General features: G+C 50.0%; 1 protein-coding gene across 19 annotated transcripts in view; it reads right to left on the bottom strand.

The window, feature by feature from the left end:
* The window catches only part of Zmynd8 (zinc finger MYND-type containing 8), a 95,149-nt gene that overhangs the window by 56,739 nt on the left and 14,703 nt on the right, over positions 1-23,707 (bottom strand). For 12 of the 19 annotated variants that reach the window (XM_057781605.1, XM_057781616.1, XM_057781617.1 and 9 more), the window contains exons 3-4: positions 6,811-6,959; positions 66-284 (exon numbers count right to left, since the gene is read on the bottom strand). In XM_057781605.1, coding sequence (XP_057637588.1) covers positions 66-284; positions 6,811-6,959 — 368 coding nt within the window. Of the gene's footprint in view, positions 1-65; positions 285-6,810; positions 6,960-7,682; positions 7,794-23,707 lie in introns of those variants that run through there. The other 7 variants (XM_057781611.1, XM_057781618.1, XM_057781619.1 and 4 more) reach the window with 3 other exon arrangements.

The following is a 23,707-nucleotide window of genomic DNA, read 5'->3' as shown; positions in this document are numbered from 1 at the left end:
AAAAGGAAGAAAAGAGAAAGGAGAGGAAATGAGGAAGGTCATGAACTCATTCATCGGGAACTAACCTCACATTCAGGACAAAACCAGTCCCCCTCTGGTTCCGATGTCAGTCTCAGACACTTAGCGTGATAAACCCGGGGACAGAGCTCACAGCAAAGGACTTGTCCTTCCCGGTGACAAACCCAGCAGTAGAAATCATTCCGTCCGTCCTGCGGTACAACATCAACAGGGTCTGTGGTGAGTGGCTGCTTCATATAGTAAAACGGACCATGTCTTAGCTCTGACTGAAATGTAGGCAAGAAAGACAGGTGGGGTTTCAAAACAAATGTGGTTTCTCAGCAGTCGTTTTTGCACAAGTACATCACAAACAACACACCAACATCACACACCTCACAAACCCACTCCACAGCCAGGCCACCTCCACTTCCCAACTAGACACAGCCGGAGCCAGGCAGCAGTTTGTGGGGCCCCTTGCCTCTGTGTTAGAAGGCCAGAGATTGAAGGCTAGCACCTGAGAGTTAGTGGCTAGACAGCAAGAGCATATCCGAATGCACAGTTGAACCCTCCCCACTGGCCAGCTGCGTGGCCTGGGCCATGTCTCCCGCTACCTCCCTCCCAGCCTCAATTTTCTCATCTGTAAAATGGGGTTGAGAGTCCCAATGTGTTGGTATTAAGCGGCGGCACCGCCACTGCTTACAAAAACTGAAGGGCCCAACATGCATGAGCCCAGATTTACACAGCTAATGTAGGTTTGGCAATTTGCCCTAGTGTGCTTTAAATAGTAGTTATTTGGAGGGTAGAAACAGTTAGATTTGGTTCACGCGAAATTATCTCTATTGTTTAAGCATATCTCCAGCGTAGAAAGTATCTCCAAGAGGCTCTCCAGAGCCGTGATCCTTGGAGCAGGGTGTTCGCATCCGCCAAGAAGCCTGCTCACCTTATCAGAACTAACAACGGCAGAGAGAGGAAAGGGCAAGGCAGCTCTTGAGAAGCAGACATCCTCCTACAGGGCCGCATCAGGAAACGCGTCTCCAGAAAGAGACATTTGAGAACACAGCAAAGCCAAACACAGAAAAGCCTGAAGAAGCAGCCACGAGCAGCCAGCCCAGTGAGGACTGTCAAAGGGCCTTGGAAAAGCTATGTGACCTTCAGAACCCACAGGGAGATAAAGAAACCAGACCTCCGCAACAGATATCACATTTACACAACACAATCTCCCTGACAGTAAAATATTACCATTTCCTCCAATAAGATCTCACACTGGCTGCATACTGCAAATTCTGATAATATGGACACATAGAGCAGACTGTGTCTGGGATCTGAGGCAGAGGGACTGTGGGTTTGAGGCCAGTCTATGAAGGCAGACCAAGTCTCAAAAACAAAACAAGGGCTGACAAGAAGACTCAGCAGGTAAAGGCCAGCCTATAAAAGCCAGTTTGATCCCTGGAACCCATGGCAAGGAAGGAGAGAACCCCATACTCACTCACACAGACACTCACGCAGATACACTCACACATACACACACACACACACTTTCACGCACAGACATTCATGCATACACACACTCTCCCACTTTGTATTTAATTTTTAAAAGTGTATATGTGTGAAATGAACAGGGGTCTGCTATTACATTTCTTGTGGTCACTGCTCTTACACGCTTCTACATTTATTGATACTGACCTAAAATGAAAAGCAGTTGAAACATTTTGTTGACTAAACATCTGACTTCTCAGCCTGGTGGTGGCGGCACACGCCTTTAATCCCAACACTCTGGCAGAGATCGACAGATCTGTGAGTTCGAGGCCAACCTGGACTAGAGAGTGAGTTTCAGGACAGTCAGGGCTTTTACACAGAGAAACTCTGCCTCAAAAAACAAAACCAAAATAACAAACCTTCCCAATAGGTCCAGACTTCTGTGTTCACATCTATCACTGCTTTCCCTCCAGCACCTGGAACTGAGCCCAGGGCTTAACAGCACACAGAGCCACACCCCATGTCTCTATCTGAACAGCTAGCACAGTGTTCCAAATCTTCCTAATGCTGTAACCCTTCGATACTGTTCTCATGTTGTGCTGACCATAAAACTATTTTCATTACCACTTCATAACTATAATTTTGCTACTGTTACGAATCGTAATGTAAATATCTGTGTTTTCCGATGTTCTTAGGCAAGCCCTGTGAAAGGGTTATTTGACCCCAGAGGGGTCTAGACCCACAGGTTGAGAAACACTGGGCTAGAGTCTCCAGGATGAGAAAGCTTTCAGAGATACAGGCCGCCCAAGTTCTTCCCGGATTCTAGGATGAGTCAGTGCTCTGCACACTTGTTTGGTCCTCCCACACTCCTTCAGGGAGCGTCTTGGGGACTTATTTCGCTCACCTTTTTAAATCTCTCTTCTAAGTAAACTGCTCCATCTTCCTGCACCACCAGTTAATCTCCCTATTTCAGTTCAACTGGAGGAGTGCAGGTGACCCACAGAGGAATATCATTGTTGGGACATTCTGTAAATGGTACATTTTGTTTTTCCAGGCAGTGGTGATAGCTCACGCCTTCAATCCCAGCACTCGGGATGCAGAGGCAGGCGGATCTCTGTGAGTCTGAGGCCAGCCTGGTCTACAGATTAAGTTCCAGGACAGCCCCGACTACAAGGAGAAACCCTGTCTCAAAAAACAAAACAACAACCACCAAAAAAAAAAAAAAAAAAAAAAAAAAAAGTACTGTGGCAAATAAGTTAAAGGCAGCCTTGTAGCCTTGTGATTTAGCAATACCCCATATCTCAATAACAGAAGAGTAAAACCAAAACTCAGGGTAACCTAATATGACACAAGGGTCCACTGGGCCCAACCCATTTCTACTATTGCTTTTGTTTCTTTAATGGCCCAGTTTCCCCCGGGCTCCTATCTGCCTCGCCCCAAGTGGATATCCTCAGGACCAAAGGGACAACCAAGTGACTCTGCTCTCTTCAGGGACCCCCCCCACTCCACGAGCGTCAGCAGCTGCAGAGACAGTCACCCTGTCAATCATGTTCCCCTAATGGGCTGTTTCTGTTTTCTGCTCAAAAAAAAAAAAAAACAACCTGAAAACAAATGTGGAGGTTTTAAAAGGAAAAGCCAACAATTTCAGGTAAAATAAATTCTGATTTCTCTCTCCCAGCTTAAAGTATGTAACCGGCCTCCAGTAAAGCGCACAGCCCGAGCGACAAGGGGATAATTGCAGGTTACGGTTACAGAGTAAATGTTTTTATTCCCTGGCTCTTGCCCCAGGTCAGCTTAACAAGAAAATGGAAAAGGCCTATTCACTCACTCCAGGGATGTTTTCATCCACACTACAGCTGGCAGATGTTGTCTAGTCCAGATTCTCTACGAATAATAAGCGAAGGGCTGGAGGGGTGGCTCAGTGGTTAAGAGCACTGGCTGCTCTTAGGGGGAGCCTGGGTTCAGTTCCCAGCACCCACAGCTCACAATTTTAACTCAACTTCCAGGGCATCCCTCACCTTTCTTCCGGCCTCTATGGGCACTATACACAAGTGGGGTGTGTACATCTATGCAGGCAGAACTCATACAGATAAAATGAAAAAATAAATCTTTAAGGTTAGTAAGTAGCAGGGTTGAACAGACCAGCAGGACTCCAGCACCTACATGGCTGCACACACTTCGTACCGCTCCAATTCCAAGAAATCTGACCTCGAAAGGCCCCTGCACGTACACGATGCACATAAACTCATGCAAGCAAACACACATAACATAAACTTTAAAAATAATAAATAAATCTTTTAAAAAGTCAGGCATGGCTAGGTGGTAGTGTGGCTCATGCCTTTAATCCCAGCACTCAGGAGACAGAGGCAGGCAGATCGCTGGGAGTTTGAGGCCAGCCTGGTCTACGGAGCAAGTTCCAGAAACCCTGTTGATGGATGGATGGATGGATGGATGGATGGATGGATGGATGGATGGATGGACGGACGGACGGACGGACGGACAGACAGATAGATAGATAGATGAATAAATGTATGTCAGGCATGGTGGCGCACACCTTTAACTCCAGCACTCCAGAGACAGAGGCAGGGGCGGGGGAGGGGGGTGTTTGTGAGCATGAAGCCATAATGAGTCTATATAATGAGTTCCAAGTCAGCCAGGGCTACATGACGAGCCTCTATCTCTAAATAAGTAACTCTCTGTGACCCCCGATAGTGAAAACGGTGAACCACGCTCCTGGCAATGCCGAAGCGTTCTCAGGTAGCCGTTTATATCGAGTTTCATGATCTAAGTTGATGAGGATGACTGACCAGGTCTCTTCCTCAAGGAACAGGCTCCACGGAGACACGAACTCAGACCGTTGGATTCAGAGTCCAGAGTGTTAATCATTACACCATGGGAGTTGGTGATCCCCTTGATAGCGTGCATGAAAACTGGCCCTTTCTGCTAATGCCAATATGCTAGAAACCACCAAGGATTCAAAGGGCAAGGACTCTTCTTTCTGCCTAGTGAGTAGAATCTCCCCGCCAATCAACCATAGACAATACATACCCAAAGCCCTCTTGAAGATCTAACTGAAACTCCAAGAGAAAGCCTGTGTGTGACCTGATTACACAGTGAGTGTCCCCGATGCTGGGAGCTAGGTCATGTGCCCTGGGGTAGAGCGAGGGTCTTTCTTCTGCAACCCTGCTGACAAATCCCTAGAGGCCTAGAGGCAAGGTCAGTTCGTTGGTCTCCTCACCCTCGCCCCTCTGCTCCCATACCTAAGCCATAGAGTCCCACTCTCTGTCAAACCCTGAGGACAGCAATGCAGGACACGACAGTGTGACAGGCAATCACCACCCACGTGAAGCTGAAACGGCTGAAGTGGGCGAGTTTGGAGATGGGCCATGGACTGTGGCTTCCGCTACTTGCTTATATAAGACTACGCCTTGCTAGGTAGATAGCCTAGGCTGGCCACTAACTCACTACAAAGCCTAGGATGGCCTCTAATTTCCCATGGGACTCGGCTAGCCTTGAACTCTGATACTTCCCAAGTGCTAGAAGGGCAGGTGTGGACGGCCACAGCCTGGCTGAGAAATCATGTGGGTAAGGAAGGGAGGGAAGAATGTTCACATGGACCCACTAACAGAAAGTCAGCCGGTTCTCAGAGACCCAAGGACACACATGTGTAAGCTCATGACTGCGTGGAGGCCGGGTGACAATGATGACCTCAGGTGTCATTCTTTAAGAAGGCCCTCCACTTCCTTAAGACAGTCTACTCACTAAGTAGGCTAGCCTGGCCGACCAGTGAGCGCCAGGGATCCATCCCCCTGTGTCCACCTCCCCACCACTGGGATTACAAGCAAACACTGGGCATTTTTACATAGGTTCTAGGCTTTCTCAAATGCAAGTCAGGTCCTCAAGCTTGTATGACAAATGCTTTACAAACTGAGCCATGACCATAGCCCCGTGTTTCTTTTTGAGTCTTTACTCCTACTAGTTATAATGGCTCCCAGGTGACAGGACCAGAAGTCACTAGCCAGACAAGCAAAGCTAACCCCACTTGCCCTGAGACCCAGAAGAGGGAACACCTCTGCACTCCCGTTTACCAGAGACAGTTACAGCCCTTCCAAAATGACCATATCCGTGCCTTCTGTGGCAGCCATTCATTTTCAATTAACTGAAAAACTCAGTTTCTCAGTCACTCTTGCCCAAGAGAGCCACGCATGGTTTGTGACTTCCATGTCAGACACTGTGGGTCTACAATGCTTTTTGAGATACTAGGGGGTTTTGATATGTGCAAAGACCTTAAGTTTGCTAGAGCCAGAGTCCCAGGGTTACAAAAGAAGGGGGGAAAAAAAGAAAGAAAAAGATTGCTAGAGTCAGACTTCGTTTTCAAATTCGGTCACCCTGTTTGCATCATTAATTAATGGTACTCAATCAGTGCTCCCAGCAGCCGTGTGGACTGGACAGCAGCACAATCCTCATCTTGGGAATAAGAAAGCTAATCGCACACAAGAGGTTAACTGCCCAAAGCCACAAAGCCAAGGCTGAGCTGGCCATGCTCGCTATATAATTTCAAGGAGTGAAAATAGATTTACGCTCAGAAACACATACGTGAGGCCTCAGGCATTTAACCATTGTGAGCCCTCTTCCCGGAAAAGCAGCAATCTTGCTTAAATTCGACCCCTGCTCCCCAGAGCCCACTCCAGACCGTGATAAAACACAGAACAGATGGAAGAATCAGCACTGAAGGCCTCACAGTCACAGAAAGGACAGACACCCAGTCCATTCACAGGGCCTCTCATCAGTTCACATCCGAAGACTACCTAGCCTGCACCGGAGGATGGAAAGCTAAAAGATTCTTTACATAAAATCCGAGAGGACAGCCTTTTCCATGCAGCTGACAGCGCTGGCTGCCAGGAGGGCGGGTCTGTAGTGCAGAGAAAAGGACAGGGACACGTGACCAAAGCTAGACACGGCACTGTCTCTCCCCCGCTGACCAACATTTTACAGATGAGAAAATGGTCTCAGCCACGCAGTCCCCTGTCTTAGCCCAGAGAGAAGGAAAACTGGGAGACCACCAAAAACTAACCCTAGGAAAAACTCCAGCCTGTTCCAAAAACAATGACTACCACCCCCCAAGTCTGGTTCACAGCTCCATCTATCCTGTCCCCAAAACAGATCTGAAACACCACTGAAAAAACTGTTTGCACAAGCCTCCTCTGAGCTGCCCTTTATGGAAATGGCAGCTAGTGCTAGGCCGCCTGCTACATCAACGCCACAAACCCAAGCGGCACCACTGCTGCCTGGCCCCCATCCCACCGGTACCGAAGCCACTCGCGGTGGCTCTTTTACCTGCTCCTTATTGCTACTGTTCAGTAAGCCGGGTTTCTTTTTCTTTTTAATGGGGCTTGTGGAGGAGTCTTGGGGCGAATGGCCATTGGAGGAATGTGGAGGGCTGGGGAACTTCCGTTTCTGAGCCGTTCGCTCTGTAGAGCCAGGATCTGAAAAAGACATAGAAGACCATGTTTGAAAAGCTGTCAAGGAGACCTGGGTCACTTGGAGAGGGTGTGGAGGTGACAGTCACAGCCACCCTGTCCCCAAACTCCGAGTGACATGTCAGAGTTTCCCACCTTGAATCTACCTGTCTCCTCCTTCAGGTCAATGGGTCTTTCTTCAGCCTACGTAACATTTATGGAAACTCTTAACTTGGTGCCAAAGAACACAATAGGGGAAGCTCCAAAACATCTAGATCTTTGGCTTCTCTTAAAAACAAGGCAACAGAGCAAGGCCATAGACCGCGATGGCACCTGCTACAGCTGTGTAGCTGATCAACTATCTTCACATGGAAAGACATCAACTATTTAAACAAAACCCCCTTCGCTATCACAGCCCTGATGACAAGGCCATGACCATGGTCTGAACGTGAAAAACCTCCTCAGGCTCAAGTATTTCAACGCTTGGCAACCAGCTGGTGGCAACATTATGGGAGCCGCGGTATATTTAGGAGACGGAGCCTCATCAGAGGACATGGGTCACTAGGTGTGGATCTAACATTTTTGAGCTATGCCCTGCTTCCTGTCAGCTTTCTATTTCCTATTCAGAGGTGAGTAGATTTGAGGAGCCCAACCGCACACCCCCACCACCACAGATGAAGCCGCCTACCACCGGGCCTCCTAAGATGGCCGACTATATCCCCTCAAGATGGAAGCCAAAATAAACCTTACCTTCCTTAAGTTGCTTGTCACGTATTTGGTCATAGCAACAAGAAAATCAAGTTATAAGAAGTAGTCACACAGGCAGAGATGTTGCTCCTACAACCAAGAAACACTTCTCCATACCACGCCCAACAGCAAAATCAAGGCGCGCAGAAAAACACTCTAAGGAAATAGAGCCACCAACGCTTATTCATTCATTCAGCTAAGACAGCCCCTCCCCCTGGAAAGTTCTCATGCCCCACCCACCCACCTCCTCCTCCAAAGGCATCAAGACAAAAAACACTCACTGGTGCCCACCTTAAGAAGTACCACCCCACTCCAGGCTACCTGCCTTTGGTTCTACTCGGCCAGCCGTCTTTCCACCTCCATCCACCCATAATTCCCCTTAAGAGTCACAGCCTGCTCATGCTTGATGGTGGGCTCATTAGCTTGGGGATAAGGGTGCACCCTGAGAGACTGAAGTCACAGAAGCAGAAAAGGACCCCAGAGCACGAGGATGTCAGCAGATGTCCCGTCTCAACTCTGCCCTTTACTGCCATGACCAGTGACCACCAAGAAGTGGTTTAATGTATGGCAGCTAAACAATAGAACACTGTGTGCATAAGGAACACTGAGTGCAGGATGGAGAGATGGTTCAGCCGTGAAGAGCCCTGGCTGCTCTTCTCAGAAGACCTGGGTTCAATTCCCGGCTCCCACATGGTGGCCTACAGCCATTTGTAACTCCGTTGTCACGTGATCCGTGCCACCTTCTGGCCTCTGTAGGAACTGCACACACAGGGTACACAGACACGCTTGTAGGAAAAACACATATCTTTAAAAGAAGAATGTTGGACACAGCCAAAAGGCCTGTGAGTTTGAAGCCAGCCTGGTTACCATAGTAAGTTTTAGGCCAGTGGACCCGTCTCAAAACGTTGTGGTGCAGTTATGGAGACAGATAAATAGGTAAAGTGCTTGCTCTGCAAGCAGGAGGCTCAGAGCCTAGAAGTCAGGTAAAGTTAGACATGGTTGACTGAATCTAGAATCCCAGAACTCCTTCAGCAAGATGTGAGGCAGGCAGGAGGATCCCAGAGGGTCCAGGGCCAGCCAGCTAAGTCTGCTACATACTGCAGTAAACAAGAGATTCTCTCAGACAAGGCAGAAGGAGAGAGCTGACGCCCAAGGCTGTCCTCATACCTCAACACAAGCCTACCACACACACACACACACACACATACATACACGAAAGAGCAGGACTGCCAAGTCCCAGACCAGGCTGGCTAACAGAATGTCACACAATCTCAACCCCTCCCCCACCGGGTGCCATTTAGTGGCAAAGCACTTGCCCAGCAGGCACAAGCCTCCAGGCCCAACCCCAGCACCAGCACCAGAGCATCTTGCCATGGACTGATGCTTGACCATCTCCAGCCCAGGTTCAGTCACAAAACAACATTTCTAGTGCCACCAGGAGGCTAACACATCCCTCCCCTAAAGGAGACAAAACACTTAGACTGTCCCAGGGTAAACGCCAAAGTCCAGCTAGGTTGGGGGCAGGGGCGGGGACTCATGAGGAGGGAGTGAGGAAAGGGATTATTTTTCAACGTATACCCTAGTGTACCGTATTCATCATGTACCCAGATGACTTTATCAAAGTACGGGAAATGAAAGGGATTTAGAAGGCTCAATTTCACATGAAAAGCAGCAGGTGCAGGCAAAAGGCAATAATGAGTAAAAGAGGCAGGCATTCCAGACAGAAGTCACAGATGGATAAAACGCGCAGGGGGGGGCTGGGATGCCGAGGGCACGAAGGCCTCAAGAAGGAGTTTGGGGTTTGTTCTACATGGATGTAACACACGCCATTAACTCCGCTCAAGTGTCAGAGCCTAAGTACTTAATGCAGGGAACTGGGGGCTCACAAGAATATGTCTCAAAAGAAATGATGCTCTGGTCAATCCAAACCAGAAACTGACAGGACGAAGGCGGGACTTACAGAATCTCCACTAGAGGTTAGGTGGAGAGGATTTGCCAATGGGAGACAAGAGGCAGTTTCTAGGGTGTCTCCAGGTTTCTGAGCTGGCTTTGGAAACACCTCAGCCCTCAGCCAAACTCAGTCCCATTAAGAGCCCCAAGAACTGGCAACAAAAACAGCCCACCAGGAAAGGGGTAGGGCACCTTGGACCAGGGCAGTGCAGCCTCAGGGACAAGGCTCAGACAGGTTAGGGTGGTCTGGTATTCACCCCCCAGAACTCCTAGGGGGCCTATGGTTCTGATGACCAGCAGCACTTAAAATATGCAAAAAACATGCAAACCACTGGGCCTCACCCATGGAATCAGCAGCCATTAGGGGAAGGGCTGGGATCCCTGGTTTGAGAGGCTGCAGTGTATACAAATGCTTGAGATGGGGGGAGCAGTGCAAGTGTCAGCCCCACACACATAGGAAATCCCATAGATCACGCTGCTACGGGACTCCATGATTAGATGGGAAGGACCCCAAGCCTCCTCTCAGGGCCCCATCTGCAATATGGGAAAGAGAGAGATGGCAGCCAGCAGTCCTCGAATGGCTCCAGGTGAACACCTCAAAGATCCAGAAAGTACATGCTGCCACCCCTGTAAACAGTTTCCTGGACTTAGGGGGGGGGGTGCGGGTAAACCAACGTGACTTTCACAGAGCTGTCCAAAAGAACAGAGTTGCAGTCAGAAGCACTTGCTGCCGAGCATGAAACCTGACTTCCATCCCAAGGACCCACAGGGGAAAACGAGAAAACCAGCTTTTGGGGTTATGCTCTGTGGTACCAGCTCCCACGGCTGCTCTCGGTGGTACAAGCTCCTGGAGCCGTGCCCTGTGGTATATGGATGTGAACGAGATCTCCTGAAAAGAAACCCTGTCTGCACAGACTGATTGGAAACAGTGACGTGGAGAGGTTGGAATGATGCAAGTCCACAGGCTGACCATCTTATCCTGGGCTAGTTCGAGCCATTTCACCATTCCCTGGCCACCTCTCTGTCAAAACTAACAGCCTGTGGCCAATAGAGAAAAACCTTTCACAGTCTGTTAATGTGGCAAACCGCTAGCTCACACCAACCCCCAGTGAGAACGTCAGAAGACAGCATCTGTGGCCTATAGGAGAACTTCCCCATCTCTCTGCACCGGCCTCTCTGATATCCCCGCTGATGTACTCTCAACTTACCTCGATCTATGACTTTGTTCTGTGGAACTATGAAAAACACCATGAAACTGCTTCCACATCAGACCATGAAATTTAGGGTACTCTAAATCTGTGCTCCTAAGCTGTGTAAGTTTGCATACATGAAAATGAATGGGGCAGGAGGAGGGGGAGCAATCTATACCTGACAAGGGAGTTTTGTCCCAGCCTAAGGGGGACAAAAGGGACACTGAATTCCATTTGATCTGTCTCACCATCACCCAGGTCTGAGCATTCAAACCTTGTCTCAGCAAACCATAAAACCTCAATTCAAGCTGGGCATGGTGGCCTGCACCTTTAACTCCAACACTCAAAGGAAGAGGCAGGCAGACCTCTTGTGAGTTCGAGGCTAGCCTGGTCTACAGAGCAAGTTCCAAGCCATCTAGAGCTATAGAGTTAGATCCTGTCTCAGGCAAACAGATGGCCTCAATTCTATTTGCTGTTATAAACCACCGGCTCTCCCTGGGGCTTAGGGAAGCCCAGCAGCTGTGTATATAAGAGCTAAATGTCCAGCTGCCCTCAAGGAAGAGTTTTCCAAAAAGACTCTTAGTAAGAAAAATCAGAAGATGCCATTAGACTTATTCTTCAGAATACCAAATGGCAGGCCAGCCCTACAGCTTAAACACCTCCCTGCTCCATCGAGAACCCGGCATCCGGTGACTGTACAATGAAGGAAAGTAACCCAGCTGTCGTCATGGTAATGAAGTCACCATAAGGAACTCTTCCAAAAAGCTGAGTCAGAGTTGTACTTCTCTAATGACTTGATTCTGACCAGGCTACTCTGCTAAGCATATCTCATCCATAACTTTGGAGTGACGACACACAGCCACCGCAGGCTATCTCCCTGAGAAATGGCCCGCCTTGCATCCAAGAGGGCGTTGTTTTCGTCTTTTTCTTCACCTTCTTTGAATTTAGCAGGATTCTACTAGGCTGGCCCTACTGGCCCTGTGCCAACTTCCTGCCTTCAATCCACCGCCCCTCAAAATACATCTGGCTCTGAATGTGTTAACAAGGGTGAGGAGCAGGGCTGCCTTGTGGAGGAGACGTGTGCAGTGACTCAGGAACACAGCCTGAAGTGAAGCAGGCACCAGAAGCCTACCCTCCTTGTGACATTTCCCTGAAGACTCAGTAAGCGTTCTCCTGGGTATTAAGAGCTAAGCATGTGATGCAATCCTTCCAGAGCTCTTATCCTGTGAACCTCCAGAAATAACCGTGCTCAGCAGTTCCTGCATGTCCTTTGACTTAAGGGACACTTCACCTCAAGATAACCTGGCCACAAGTGAGGGCCTGTTCAAACTGCTTCGAATTTATTTCCCACTTACCCAAGACAGCGCAGCTATTACCAACTGTTGGTGTCAGATTTGAATCCAGGCAGTAGAGTGACTCCATTCCCCACTACTGTGCACCCAAGGAGTACAGTCCTCAGATGGGGATGGGGGAGGGCGGCTGGCTGGGGTTCAGAGCTCTTTCAACTGCAGGTGGAGACAATGGGACAGGAAGGACCCCAGCAGAGTCTCACAGAGGAGGCCATTCTCTCTAAAGCAGTCTCTGGGGGCACTCGCCCACCCCACCCCCACACACCCCCAGGCTGCATCAGAACCTACCCTATGCTACAGATTAGAGACTCCTGAACCCCATCCCCCCCAACCCCACTTCCCATCTCCACCTCGGCCTGGCAACCTGCCACCCCAGGCACCACACACACACACACACACACACACACACACACACACACACACACGTCCAGAGCCTGAGTCAGGGCTCTCCGGGGTCTATGCCGTGACACAACTCACAGGAAGCTATTCTTCCCTGGGGAAAGGGGCCACCAAGCTTAGAGGTGGGAGCTTTGTGTGTTTTTGTGGGTGTTAAATTTCTTTAATGATGCAGAAAGCCAGGCCACTGGTGCCCAGGTGCAAAGAGCAGGGGGACAGACGTGACAGCACAGGCTGGCCCCACGCCAATAAACAACTTTTTTTTTTTTAAAAAAAAAAAGGTTAAAAGAGGAGCTGGAATGAGAGTTCAGCGGCTAAGCCCTGATCGGCTCTTCAGAGGACCTAGGTTTAATTCCTAGCACCCACTCTTATCCGACAAGACATCTCTCCAGCTCCTGGTTCTTTCATAAGAAACAAAGATTCCCCATACTCCTCCCTCCTCCTCTCCCATCACTAGCTAGTTTAAAGGGAGTTAGCTCTCTTCCAAAGAGCATCCTAAATCAATCCTATGGGTTGAAAATAATGAAAAGATGCAAGAGGAAAGCAAAATGAGTCCTGGCCGTGACTGCAACCACTCTGCACACATGGCGCGATCCTGGATACCGTGGAGCCCTCTGGGTTAGCAGCAGCTGGAGCACCCAGGGCTGGCAGAGGCAGCACTCCTAGTCACTACCAGCCTCGGTGCTGCCGGCATCAAACAGGACCACCCGCGGCCAGCTCTCCCAGAAGTGGCAAAGCGAGCCCCTCGTTAATCATCTCCAAAGCTATTCCAAAAGCCAGAGAGCAGGTACCCAAAAGGGCCTCCCTCCCCAGGAATCCCTGGCACTCCCCACTGGGTAATTACATCATAAAGAAACAAAAACCCAGAACTTCCTCCTAGCAGAGCAGAAAACAGTTGCGAAGAGGGGGGCAGGGGCGAAACTGGACCTCTAGCAAAGGATGTCGTGGGGGGATGGGTGGGGGGATGGACCCTGTGCGCCGCCAGAGCCCCTTTAACAATCCTCACTCTCACAGGGAGCACAGTTTAGGTAGGCAGGCTCTCAGAGACCAGCCTGTATGGGCCTGCCAGCGCTGGAGCCAAAGGCACTCAGCCTCAGTAGGAAGCAGGGCCTAGCAGCTCCTCACCCAAAACCAGGAAGTGGATGGAAAAGGGAGAAAGGTCACTCTCAACTTAGGACAAAATGTCACTTCACCTGAAGGCCTCCACACCAGGAAGTGAGGTCCAGATGGCAGAGAGGGTAGGTACTTACCTGCCATAGAGGCAGCTTGGTCACTCAGAGAGCCTAGCCCCTCTGTTCCAAAAGAGGACAGAGGCAGGCTCCCGGCAGACATTCCTGCTTCCGGCTCGTCGGCGGCCTCTCCCAAGGGGAGGAGGAAGCAGAGAGCACAAGTTGAGAGTCACCACTTTCCAGGCCAGCTCTGATCTTAGACACATTAGATCGCCCAGCAGCACAAGGACACCTTTCCAACAGGGCAGGCAGAGCCTTGCCTGGTGTCCTCAGGCTTTGGATCTAATTCATCACCCTCGACAGTAGCACGGCTATGCAGGAAGTGGTCCACGCGCTGCACCCGAGCCATTTATTATGGTAGACGGGAATAAATACACGCAATCGCTACGGTTCTGAGGACAGGATGGCTGTGGAGAAGGGAGGTGGCTTGCATTTTGAACATGCTCTTAATATTTTTTTATTAGGAGTTTCCATTTCCCTCTAGCCGTGAGGCTCCTTGGGTCACAGGAGAAGCTAGCAGATACATGCCTACGGTGGCCTCCACCCTAGACACCAAATCAATATGGAAAAGACAAACCACCAAAATGACCAAGCAGGACAGAAATTGATACCATCCAAGAAAAGAGGCCACCAGATGATTGTGTTTAGCCCTCAATCACCAGAACAGTGGCTGTAGCCCGGGCCTTCCTCATCCTCAGCTGCTGCAGGACCCTGGTGCTTTCCTGACTGGAAAATGTCAAGCTCCTTCCAACAATAGGAGAGGAAGAGTGGGCCTGAAATCCCCACCGCAGCCTCTTAGTCCTACGGCTGCCTCCAGTTCAGGTCCTTCCTTTGGCCTCCCAACACTGCTGGCTCTGGGACAAGGACCCAGCTGCACATTCATCCCCATCCCCCCTCATCACACCCCCGCGGGCTTGCCTGTGGCTCGCTGGCTGCGGTGGGAGGACTGCAGCAATGGAGTGCTATTCAGACACAAAAGAGGACCTCTGTGTGGCAGTGGCTGAAGCTGAAAAGTGGACTAGGAGTAAAAAGGGGAAATAAAGTTACCCCAGAAAAGGAGGCAGATAGAGAAAGCAGGGCTTCTGGGAACCAGGCCCTGCTCCCCAAAGCACAAAGGGTTCAGCCTTCAAATGTCACTCTAAAGATGACAAGGAAAATGCCAGAAAACAAGGAGGAAGGAAGGAACAGGTCTTACAGGCAGCTTGCCTTGTCTTCTCTGTGCAAGGTGACTAGAGATGAGGAAAGTTGCCCGAATAACCCTGGTGAGAGGGATGCTGGCCTTCCCTAGAGCTCTCAGGGTGTGAGGCCTGCCCTGCAGCATGGCTTGGAGCAGCCAAACACAGGAAGCAGCGGGGAGGAGCAGCCAGACAATGGACTGCAGGAATCCCCTGGGGGGGCCTTAGGAAATCCTACTGGAAAGGTCAAGAACTAAGGGGAGTGCAATACAGGGGCTACAAGGATCCTGAGGTTGCAGCCTGGAGGAACACTTAAACCAGAAAATGGGGATTCGGCTTGTCTAATTGTGTTTGCACACTTGGCTGTTTGTGGGAGGTATGTGTGTGTGTGTGCGTGCATGGTGGTATGTGTGTGTGCATGAGTGCTGTGTGCATATGATGGTGTGTGGTATGTGCATGCGTGTGCGGTATGTCTGTATGCATGTGGTGGTGGAGTGTGTGTTGTGTGTGGTGGTGTATGTGTGTGTCTGTCTGTGCATGCATACAATCTCACCCTCCACGTGTTTGAGGTTGTGTCTCGTTTGCTACTGTGTGTGCCAAGCTATTTAGCTCAGAAACTTCAGGATTCTCCAGTCTCTGCCTCCCTCTTCACTCCCACCTCACAGCAGGAACAACCTCCTTGTTGCACAAACAGTTCCCAGCATCACACAGTCCTAGGGATCTGAACTCAAGTCCTCAGGATTGTGCCACAAGCACTTTACCTACTAGGCCACCTCCCCAGCCTTTGCAATGTATTTTTAAAAGATGTATTTAGGGGCCGGGAGATGGTGGCGCACGCCTTTAATCCCAGCACTCGGGAGGCAGAGGCAGGCGGATCTCTGTGAGTTCGAGACCAGCCTGGTCTACAGAGCAGGTTCCAAGACAGGCTCCAAAGCCACAGAGAAACCCTGTCTCGAAAAACCAAAAAAAAAAAAAAAAAAAGATGTATTTAGGTATGTACATCTGCATGCATGTCTGTATGCCAGAAGAAGGCATAAGATCTTATTACAGAGAGTTGTGAGCCACCATGTAGGTAGTGGGAATTGAACTCAGAACCTCTGGAAGAAGAGCCAGTGCTCTTTTAAAGGGGTCCCCAGGGTTGACTTGACAGAACCTAGAGACATTTTTGCTTGTCACAAAGGGTCAAGGACATTTAAGAGTGGGGAGATGTACGGCATCCTTCAAGACAGTCACCAAGACAGAGGGACTGGATCCAAGGCATCCAGCACTGCTGAAGCTGGGAAGCCCTGGTACCTGAAAGCTTCCAGTGAGCTACCCAGGAGCCTCGGCACCGTCTACAGCAGCCAGTGAAGTCAGTGGGACAACTAGGAAAATGAAGGCTCTGGTCTCTCCGGAGTGCAGCCAGACAGGCACAATAGTAGCAATAGCCACTGAACACTTACTATTTGGGAGTGCTGTGCCAAAGATATTTATCAACTCACCACAACTCTGCCAGAAAGCGGACTCCAAGAGTGTCCACTTTATGGATACAGTAACTGGAGCCCAGAGGACAAACTGTCCCTGTTGGGCAGGAGAAAGACCAGGGGCCATGAATACAGGCTAGAGAGAGGGCAGGGTCAAGGAGCAATTTCTCTTTCTTCCTCAAAGTAGCTCATTTTAGGCGAAGGCTGCTTTTTAAATTTTATTTATGGTATATTGGGGGAGGGAGGCACATATACCATATGCATGCCTGGTACCCACAAGTGGCTGGAAGAGGACACTGGACCCCTTGGAATTAAAGTTATAAATAGTTGTGAGCCACCATGTGGCTGCTGGGAATCAAACCCAGATCCTCTGCAAGAGCAGCCCACACTCTTACCAAATGTCAGCACTATTATTTATGAAAAGGTACTAAAGAATTCCCCCAGAACTGGGTGGTGGTGGCACCTTTGTGACAGGCACTTTACTCACTAACCCACCTCCCCAAGCCTTTTTTTAATAGGTTACAGGGAATACGGAGGCAGAGGCAGGCAGATCTGTGAGTTCAAGGCCAGCCTGGTCTACAGAGAGTTCCAGGACAGCCAAGGTGGTTACACAGAGAAACCGTGTGTGTGTGTGTGTGTGTGTGTGTGTGTGTGTGTGTGTGTGTGTGTGGCAGTGGGGGGAGGGTGGGGGAGGGAGATTCCCACAGAGCCAGTACTTGGGTCAGTGGTAGTGCTTATATAGTTCAATTCAGGAAAGGAAGTGGGGGACCCATGAATCTCATGAGGTAGGAACTCATTTACATAATGCAGGCCACCCTAGCCTGCACCTCAGCCAGGTGCCATTCCAACACCCTCCTTCCCAGGAGGACCCTGGCTGCCTAGGGTAGGTTCTGATTGCCACGGCCATGCTTGGGCCACCCGTCAACACTGCCATAGCACATGGCACGCTGCAGGAGGGGGCAGGCTCTGCCACCTGGTAGAGCTTTGAATCCAAGAGCCGGGTTGATCTCTCTAAGCCCCAGCGAATTCAGCTGTAGCTGCTAGGGTCTACGTGTGTGACGTGGGCACAGTAAGCAAATGCACAGAGAACGACCAATGGCAGCCAGGGAAAAGCCTCAGAAATCTCAAACCAGGTTCCCCAAAACTTGCTGTGTCCCACCATGGCTTGCCACAGCCTACCTGACTGGTAAAACCTCTCTGGCTGGCACGGTACCACAAAACCAGGCTTCAAACCCCTCCAGGATCAGGACTTGACTAATTTCCTAGCCTGCTTGAAACGCTCCTATGCCCCATACTGTGTCAGCCAGTGCTCCCCTGGATGTGCGCTCCTCCCTCACTGTGCCAGCCAGTGCTCCTCTGGATGTGCGCTCCTCCCTCACTGTCAGCCAGTGCTCCCCTGGATGTGCGCTCCTCCCTCACTGTGTCAGCCAATGCTCCCCTGGATATGTGCTCCTCCCTCACTGTGTCAGCCAGTGCTCCTCTGGATGTGCGCTCCTCCCTCACTGTGTCAGCCAGTGCTCCTCCTCTGTGCTCCTCCTGTGTGCACTCTTGCACATTCAGAGGCTCTTGCACAAAGAACAGGCCAGCAAGAAGTCCTACCTCAGGCAGCCTGTGACTTTCACCTCTCTGAGATTCAGCTTCTAATTATTCATTCAGAATGTCAAACCTAAAGCCAGCATGGCTCACACCTGTGATTCCAACGTTCAGGAGACTAGGTCAGGAGATCTTCATGAACTTAAGGCCATCCTGGGCTACAGGAAATTCTAGGCCATCCTGGGCTACAGAATGAAAGATCATTCCTACCCCATGCCATTATGCTCAATTCTGCTTATCCAATCCCCTTAACCCCAGCCGTCCCTGACCTCCTTTCTTCCCTGTCACTTAGCCATTTCCTTGGCACTCAGCTGGCTCCTCCCTCCATCTAGAATGTTCTGTACCCAATCTTCTCCACAGTAGCTAACTCTAGCCTGTGACTGGAATGTGACTTCCAGGGGCCTTCCCTGACACCCTAGCCTGCTGGCTCCTCATCACATTCCCCGTGTTGTGGGGGTGTTTATGCTCCATGACAGTCATTCCTGGGACTTGTCAGGCACTGACCCATCTGTCTTATGAGCTCAGTCTCAGTGTGGCTGCCCTGCAGGCCAGGCCCAGTGTGGGGCACATAGCCTGATTGACGGGTGCCCGCAAGATGTATGTCTGACCAGAAGCAATCACAAGACGGGGTTAAAGAAACTCTGAGAGGCCGGGCGGTGGTGGCGCAAGCCTTTAATCCCAGCACTTGGGAGGCAGAGGCAGGCGGATCTCTGTGAGTTCGAGACCAGCCTGGTCTACAAGAGCTAGTTCCAGGACAGGCTCCAAAACCACAGAGAAACCCTGTCTCGAAAAACCAAAAAAAAAAAAAAAAAAAAAAAAAAAGAAAGAAAGAAACTCTGAGATAAGGGACTGAAGAGATAGGTTAGTGGTTAGACGCTGACTGACTGCTCTTTCAGAGGCCTTGGGTTCGATTCCCAGAACTCACACAGCAACTCATAATCGTTTGTAACTCCAGCTCCTCTGACTTCCACAGGTACCTGCATTCATGTGTACGTACCCACATGCAGACATGCATGCACACGTAATTTTAAAGTGTAAATTTCAATCTTGAAAAAAAAAAGTTTTGTTTACTTTTGAGACAGAGTCTCATGGCATAGCTCTGGCCTGGAGCTTACTGTATAGGTCAGGATTGCCTCAAACTCATAAAAATCTACCTGCCTCTGCCTCCCAATAAAAGGCCTGGCTTTTGAAAAAGAATTGTTTTTAAATAAAGGCAGGTGTTCCATCATAGCCTCCTACCCACCCCTTTTTTGGTTTTTCGAGACAGGGCTTCCCAGTAGCTATGGAGCCAGTCCTGGAATTCCCTCTGTAGATGAGGCTGGCCTTGAACTCACAGAGATCTGCCTGCCTCTGCCTCCCGAGTGCTGGGATTAAAGGTGTGTACCACACCACTGAGCAGGGGTTCCATAATTATACAGCCCAGCCTTGTTTTGAACTCATGATCCTGCTGTCTTGGCCTTCATAATGCTGAGGTTAGTCCTGTCCATTCTGGCTGACAATCCCCAAGCTGCAGCGAGGATTAAGGATCTGTGGGGGTGGGTAACTAGCAGGCAGGGTCACATGAAGCCCAGAGGACTGAGAGCTGCTGAGAGGGACCCAAGGTCCAGAGGGGATCAGGCCAGGCCATGGGAGGGGGAGCCCTTGTTACTGGGCCAGAAATAGTCTACTCAATCCAGGCCACCCACGGTTGAGAACTACTTTTAAGATCTCAGGGCCGGGCGGTGGTGGCGCACGCCTTTAATCCCAGCACTTGGGAGGCAGAGGCAGGCGGATCTCTGTGAGTTCGAGACCAGCCTGGTCTACAGAGCTAGTTCCAGGACAGGCTCCAAAACCACAGAGAAACCCTGTCTCGAAAAACAAAAAAAATAAAAAAAAAAAGATCTCAGTAAACCAAGCCCTGCCAACTTGGAAAGTCAAGAGAAAAGGACACTCTAACAGGAAGCACAAGAGAAACTGACGGGAAGCTTACTCCCTGCCATCCCTGACGAGGTCTCCACCTGTACACCCAGCACAGGGCTCACGAGTCTGTTAATCCCTGGAGGCCACAGCACGGCCACAGCATGGTAACATAGCCTTCCACAGTGACAGTGGACGCCCGCCTCCTGTCTGCACCTCGCTGTCCATCACTAAAGTCCATATTTAGCCCGTGAGCACAAGGCATGGGGCTTGAGCTGTGGCTTGAGCTACTGAGAAAAGAAAAATGATTCTCCTCATGCAAATCCCAACATCACACATAATCAGTAGCTGCCACAGGCAGACAGGACACTTGAGAAAGTACCATTCCTCCCATGTGCCTGAGGGACTCCCCAGCACAGTGAGCGCTGAGGCCTGAGAATGTGCATTTGGACTACCTTTTCTCGTTCCATTCATCTGGCTTGGATATCATCAATTCTCTAAAACACATAAATTCTGATCAAAGATGATTCCTTTGGTAGGTAATTTAGGGATCTTTCAAGGGCAGTTTTGACTTTGGAGCCTACAGGAGCCTGCTAACTCATTTGGATTTTGTTTATGTTTTGGGGGGTTATAGGGAAGTTAAGTTTTACAGTGCTGGGAATTGAACCCAGGACCCAGAGTTTAACATCTGTTCAGCCATTAAGCTGCAAACCAAGAGACAGGTATAGGTGTAAACAAAAGGCTGGGGATTTGGGGGGATGGGGGCACGACCCACACACGACACAACATGCAACCTGGTATCTGGGGACACACGTGAGGGAAGGGGAAGGCAGTCCTCAGAGAGCAACAAGGAAGAGTTACAAGGAGGAGCAGAAGAGTTCCCTGCTGGTAAGGGGCCCTCATGGCTGTCAGGGAGGATACAGGAGGGACAAGTGTATTGGGCACTGCAGGCCTTAAATCCCTGTTCCAGAGCCTCATCTTAAGGGAGAGAGGACTGGATTGTCTTTTGGAGACAGCACCAATGATCTCTGGGGAGGAAAAAAATAAAAAAAACAAGAGAAGAGGCAAGCAGCAAGACCAAGCGTTTCAGGCACAGCTATCCAAGCCGAGTAATTACTCGCAGGCACTAGATTTTGCTAGAAAAGAAGGCAATCTCTCCGGTGGAAAGGCTGCTTTGGCTTCATGATCTAGGGCAGACGTTCCAGCCATGAGACAAAGTCCAGTTCATTCTGTCTATTCTGTACGGATGAGAGCAGGCACGGTGGTAGACAACAAAAGGCAGGATTCCGTCTCAGCTGAGCCTCAGTCTTGAGGGGGCTGGGGAGGTGGCGCAGAGGGGTGGCGCACTTAGCAGATAAAGGCCCTTGCCACCAAGCCTCACCAGCCTGAGTTCAATCCCCGTGATCCAGATGATCCGTATGGTGGAAGGCGAGAACTACTAACTTCCACAAGTCGGCTGCCTGGTTTTTCACATGTGCACACACAGAATAAATAAAATGTAACTTAAAAAAAAAGTCTGGAAAGGAAAAAGTCCAATATGCACAAAGGTCCTAGAACCAAAAATGGCTCAAGGAGATTTGAAAGGTCAACTGCTAAGGAAGCAGAGAGGGGAGAGGGAGAGGGAGAGCAATGACCTAGCAGGAAGGACAGGGCCAGAGTCTGCGGGTATCAGGACTGCACAATAAGACAATCAGGGAGGGTGTGGCAGGGAGCAAACACAGTCACCAGCCAATATCCCACAACCCCACTTTCAGGTTTTGCACCCAGAAAGAACACACACACACACACTCCATACAGGTTGCTCAAGGCAGCATCTGAAGCAGATATAACGTCATACCCATCAACAAAGAAATTAACGAAGTAAGACAGACATTCACAGACAACAGAGGACTGGCCGGCTGGGTTGGCCTGTATATCTCAGCCATTTGGGAGGTGGGGGCAAGAAAATGGAGCCAACAAGCTGGGTTGGTAATGTAATAAGAGTGTTTGCCTAGCATGCAGAGGCCCCAGTATCACCACTACCACCTTCACCCCCAAATACCTCATGCTCTCTGCCCAGCCTGGTAGAACAATCCCAGGTACTCGGAGGCTTAAGACAGTAGGATCCCATGTCCAGAGTTCATGTGGCATACAAAGTGCTTGGGCTATGAGTCCACAAATCTGAGACCAGCCCAGGTAGCATAGTAGGACTCAGCCCCAAATCTCAAGCACACAGAATGTAACTTAAAAAAAAAAATTAAAAACGAAATCTACTTTCCCGGAAGCCAAAACAAGGGCAAGCAGACAAGGCTCCAAGAGCCAAATATCTCTGAGTGCTGAAAAATGTCACACCCGTTATCATTTGCTGGCTCTCAGTCCATGGGAACAGGAGCCATCCCCCAGGGGCGGTGGCTCACATTGATAACCCCAGCAGCATCAAGGCAGGAGGCTGAGGTGGAGTTCCAGATCTAGGCCAGTTGGGGTTGTATGTCAAGAGAGCCTCAAAAAACAAAGTAAGATAAAATAACAAAAAAAAAAAAAAACTGAAAACACTGTCTGAAGACCATTGTGCTACGCCAGGGATACATGAGTGAGTTTCAAATTTATACAAAAATTTGAGAAAGAGCTGGGCGGTGGTGGTGCTCGCCTTTAATCCCAGCACTCAGGAGGCAGAGGCAGGAGGATCTCTGTCTGAGTTCCAGGCCAGCCTGGTCTACAGAGTTCCAGGGCAGTCAGGGCTACACAGAGAAACCCCGTCTTGAGAAAACAAAAGAATAAAAAAGAAAGAGAATGACTGAGATACCTAATGTTCACCTCCACACATACATGCACGCGTGTACACACCCATATGACTATGTATGGGAACAGGAATGGGCACACATGCACACATAAGAGCACGCCCAGCAGGACAGATGCGCAGCTGGTAACACCCGCCAAGAAAGAGCAGGCAGGCAATTTCTAGTCTGAAAGTCGTGACCAAAAGGCTTCGGCATTCTGAGATAAATTTAGACCTTATTACGGAGGGACAATATCAGAGTTCTCATTCACGCACACTTGGCCCTACACACAGCAGGCTGCACTTCCTGGGATCTCAGGGACGTCAGAGGCAGGACAGTTCAAACTACTAACGTCTCTTGAAAGAAAACCTCCGGGAGCTTCTGCAGCCCCGGTTTCAAAGTATTGATGGTTCTGTTTTCTTAGAGATCTCTTGAAAAATGACAGAGGGTCCCTCACCGCACAGCCAGCGCTCACAATCAATCTCTTTGTGAAGGTCTCAATTTACATACAAGAGAGAGACAGAGGATCCTGTGCTAATTAAGGTCTGGGGCTAGTTAGCAAATTGCTCTAATTGTAGATCCTCCAGCATCCTGGCTCTGTAAACACATCCAAACCAAGCAAGTCTCAGGAAGAACGGCACTGTTTGGGATTTTAGTATGTTGGGCTTCCGCTACATCTGTGCCTGGTTTCCGAGGGGAACGGGCCCTCGTGCTGGTGACACAAGGCAGACACAGCACAGCTGCACACCGCCATTATGCCCACAAAATGTACACGCAGCAGGATAGAGATGCAAGCGGCCTGACCGGGAAGCCTCCGTGTGGGGAAGTGAACCAGACTGCTTTTCAGACTCCCAGTCTCTGGCCTATGAGGCCGGGCCTTGTCTGACTCACACAGTTAATGCCAAACTCCTGCGAGGAAGTACGCTGTGACCATTCTTGCACAGAGAATGCAAGATGACAGCCGTGGGCCATTTCTGTCCCCTTGATAGGAGTTTACGGGTTCATACACCATCCTCGAGAAACTGGTTTGC

The sequence above is a fragment of the Chionomys nivalis genome, chromosome 9, assembly GCF_950005125.1.
Source record: "Chionomys nivalis chromosome 9, mChiNiv1.1, whole genome shotgun sequence".
NCBI classification, from domain to species: Eukaryota; Metazoa; Chordata; class Mammalia; order Rodentia; family Cricetidae; genus Chionomys; species Chionomys nivalis.
Note: the sequence above shows the minus strand (reverse complement) of the source record. Positions and strands in the feature narration are given on the sequence as shown.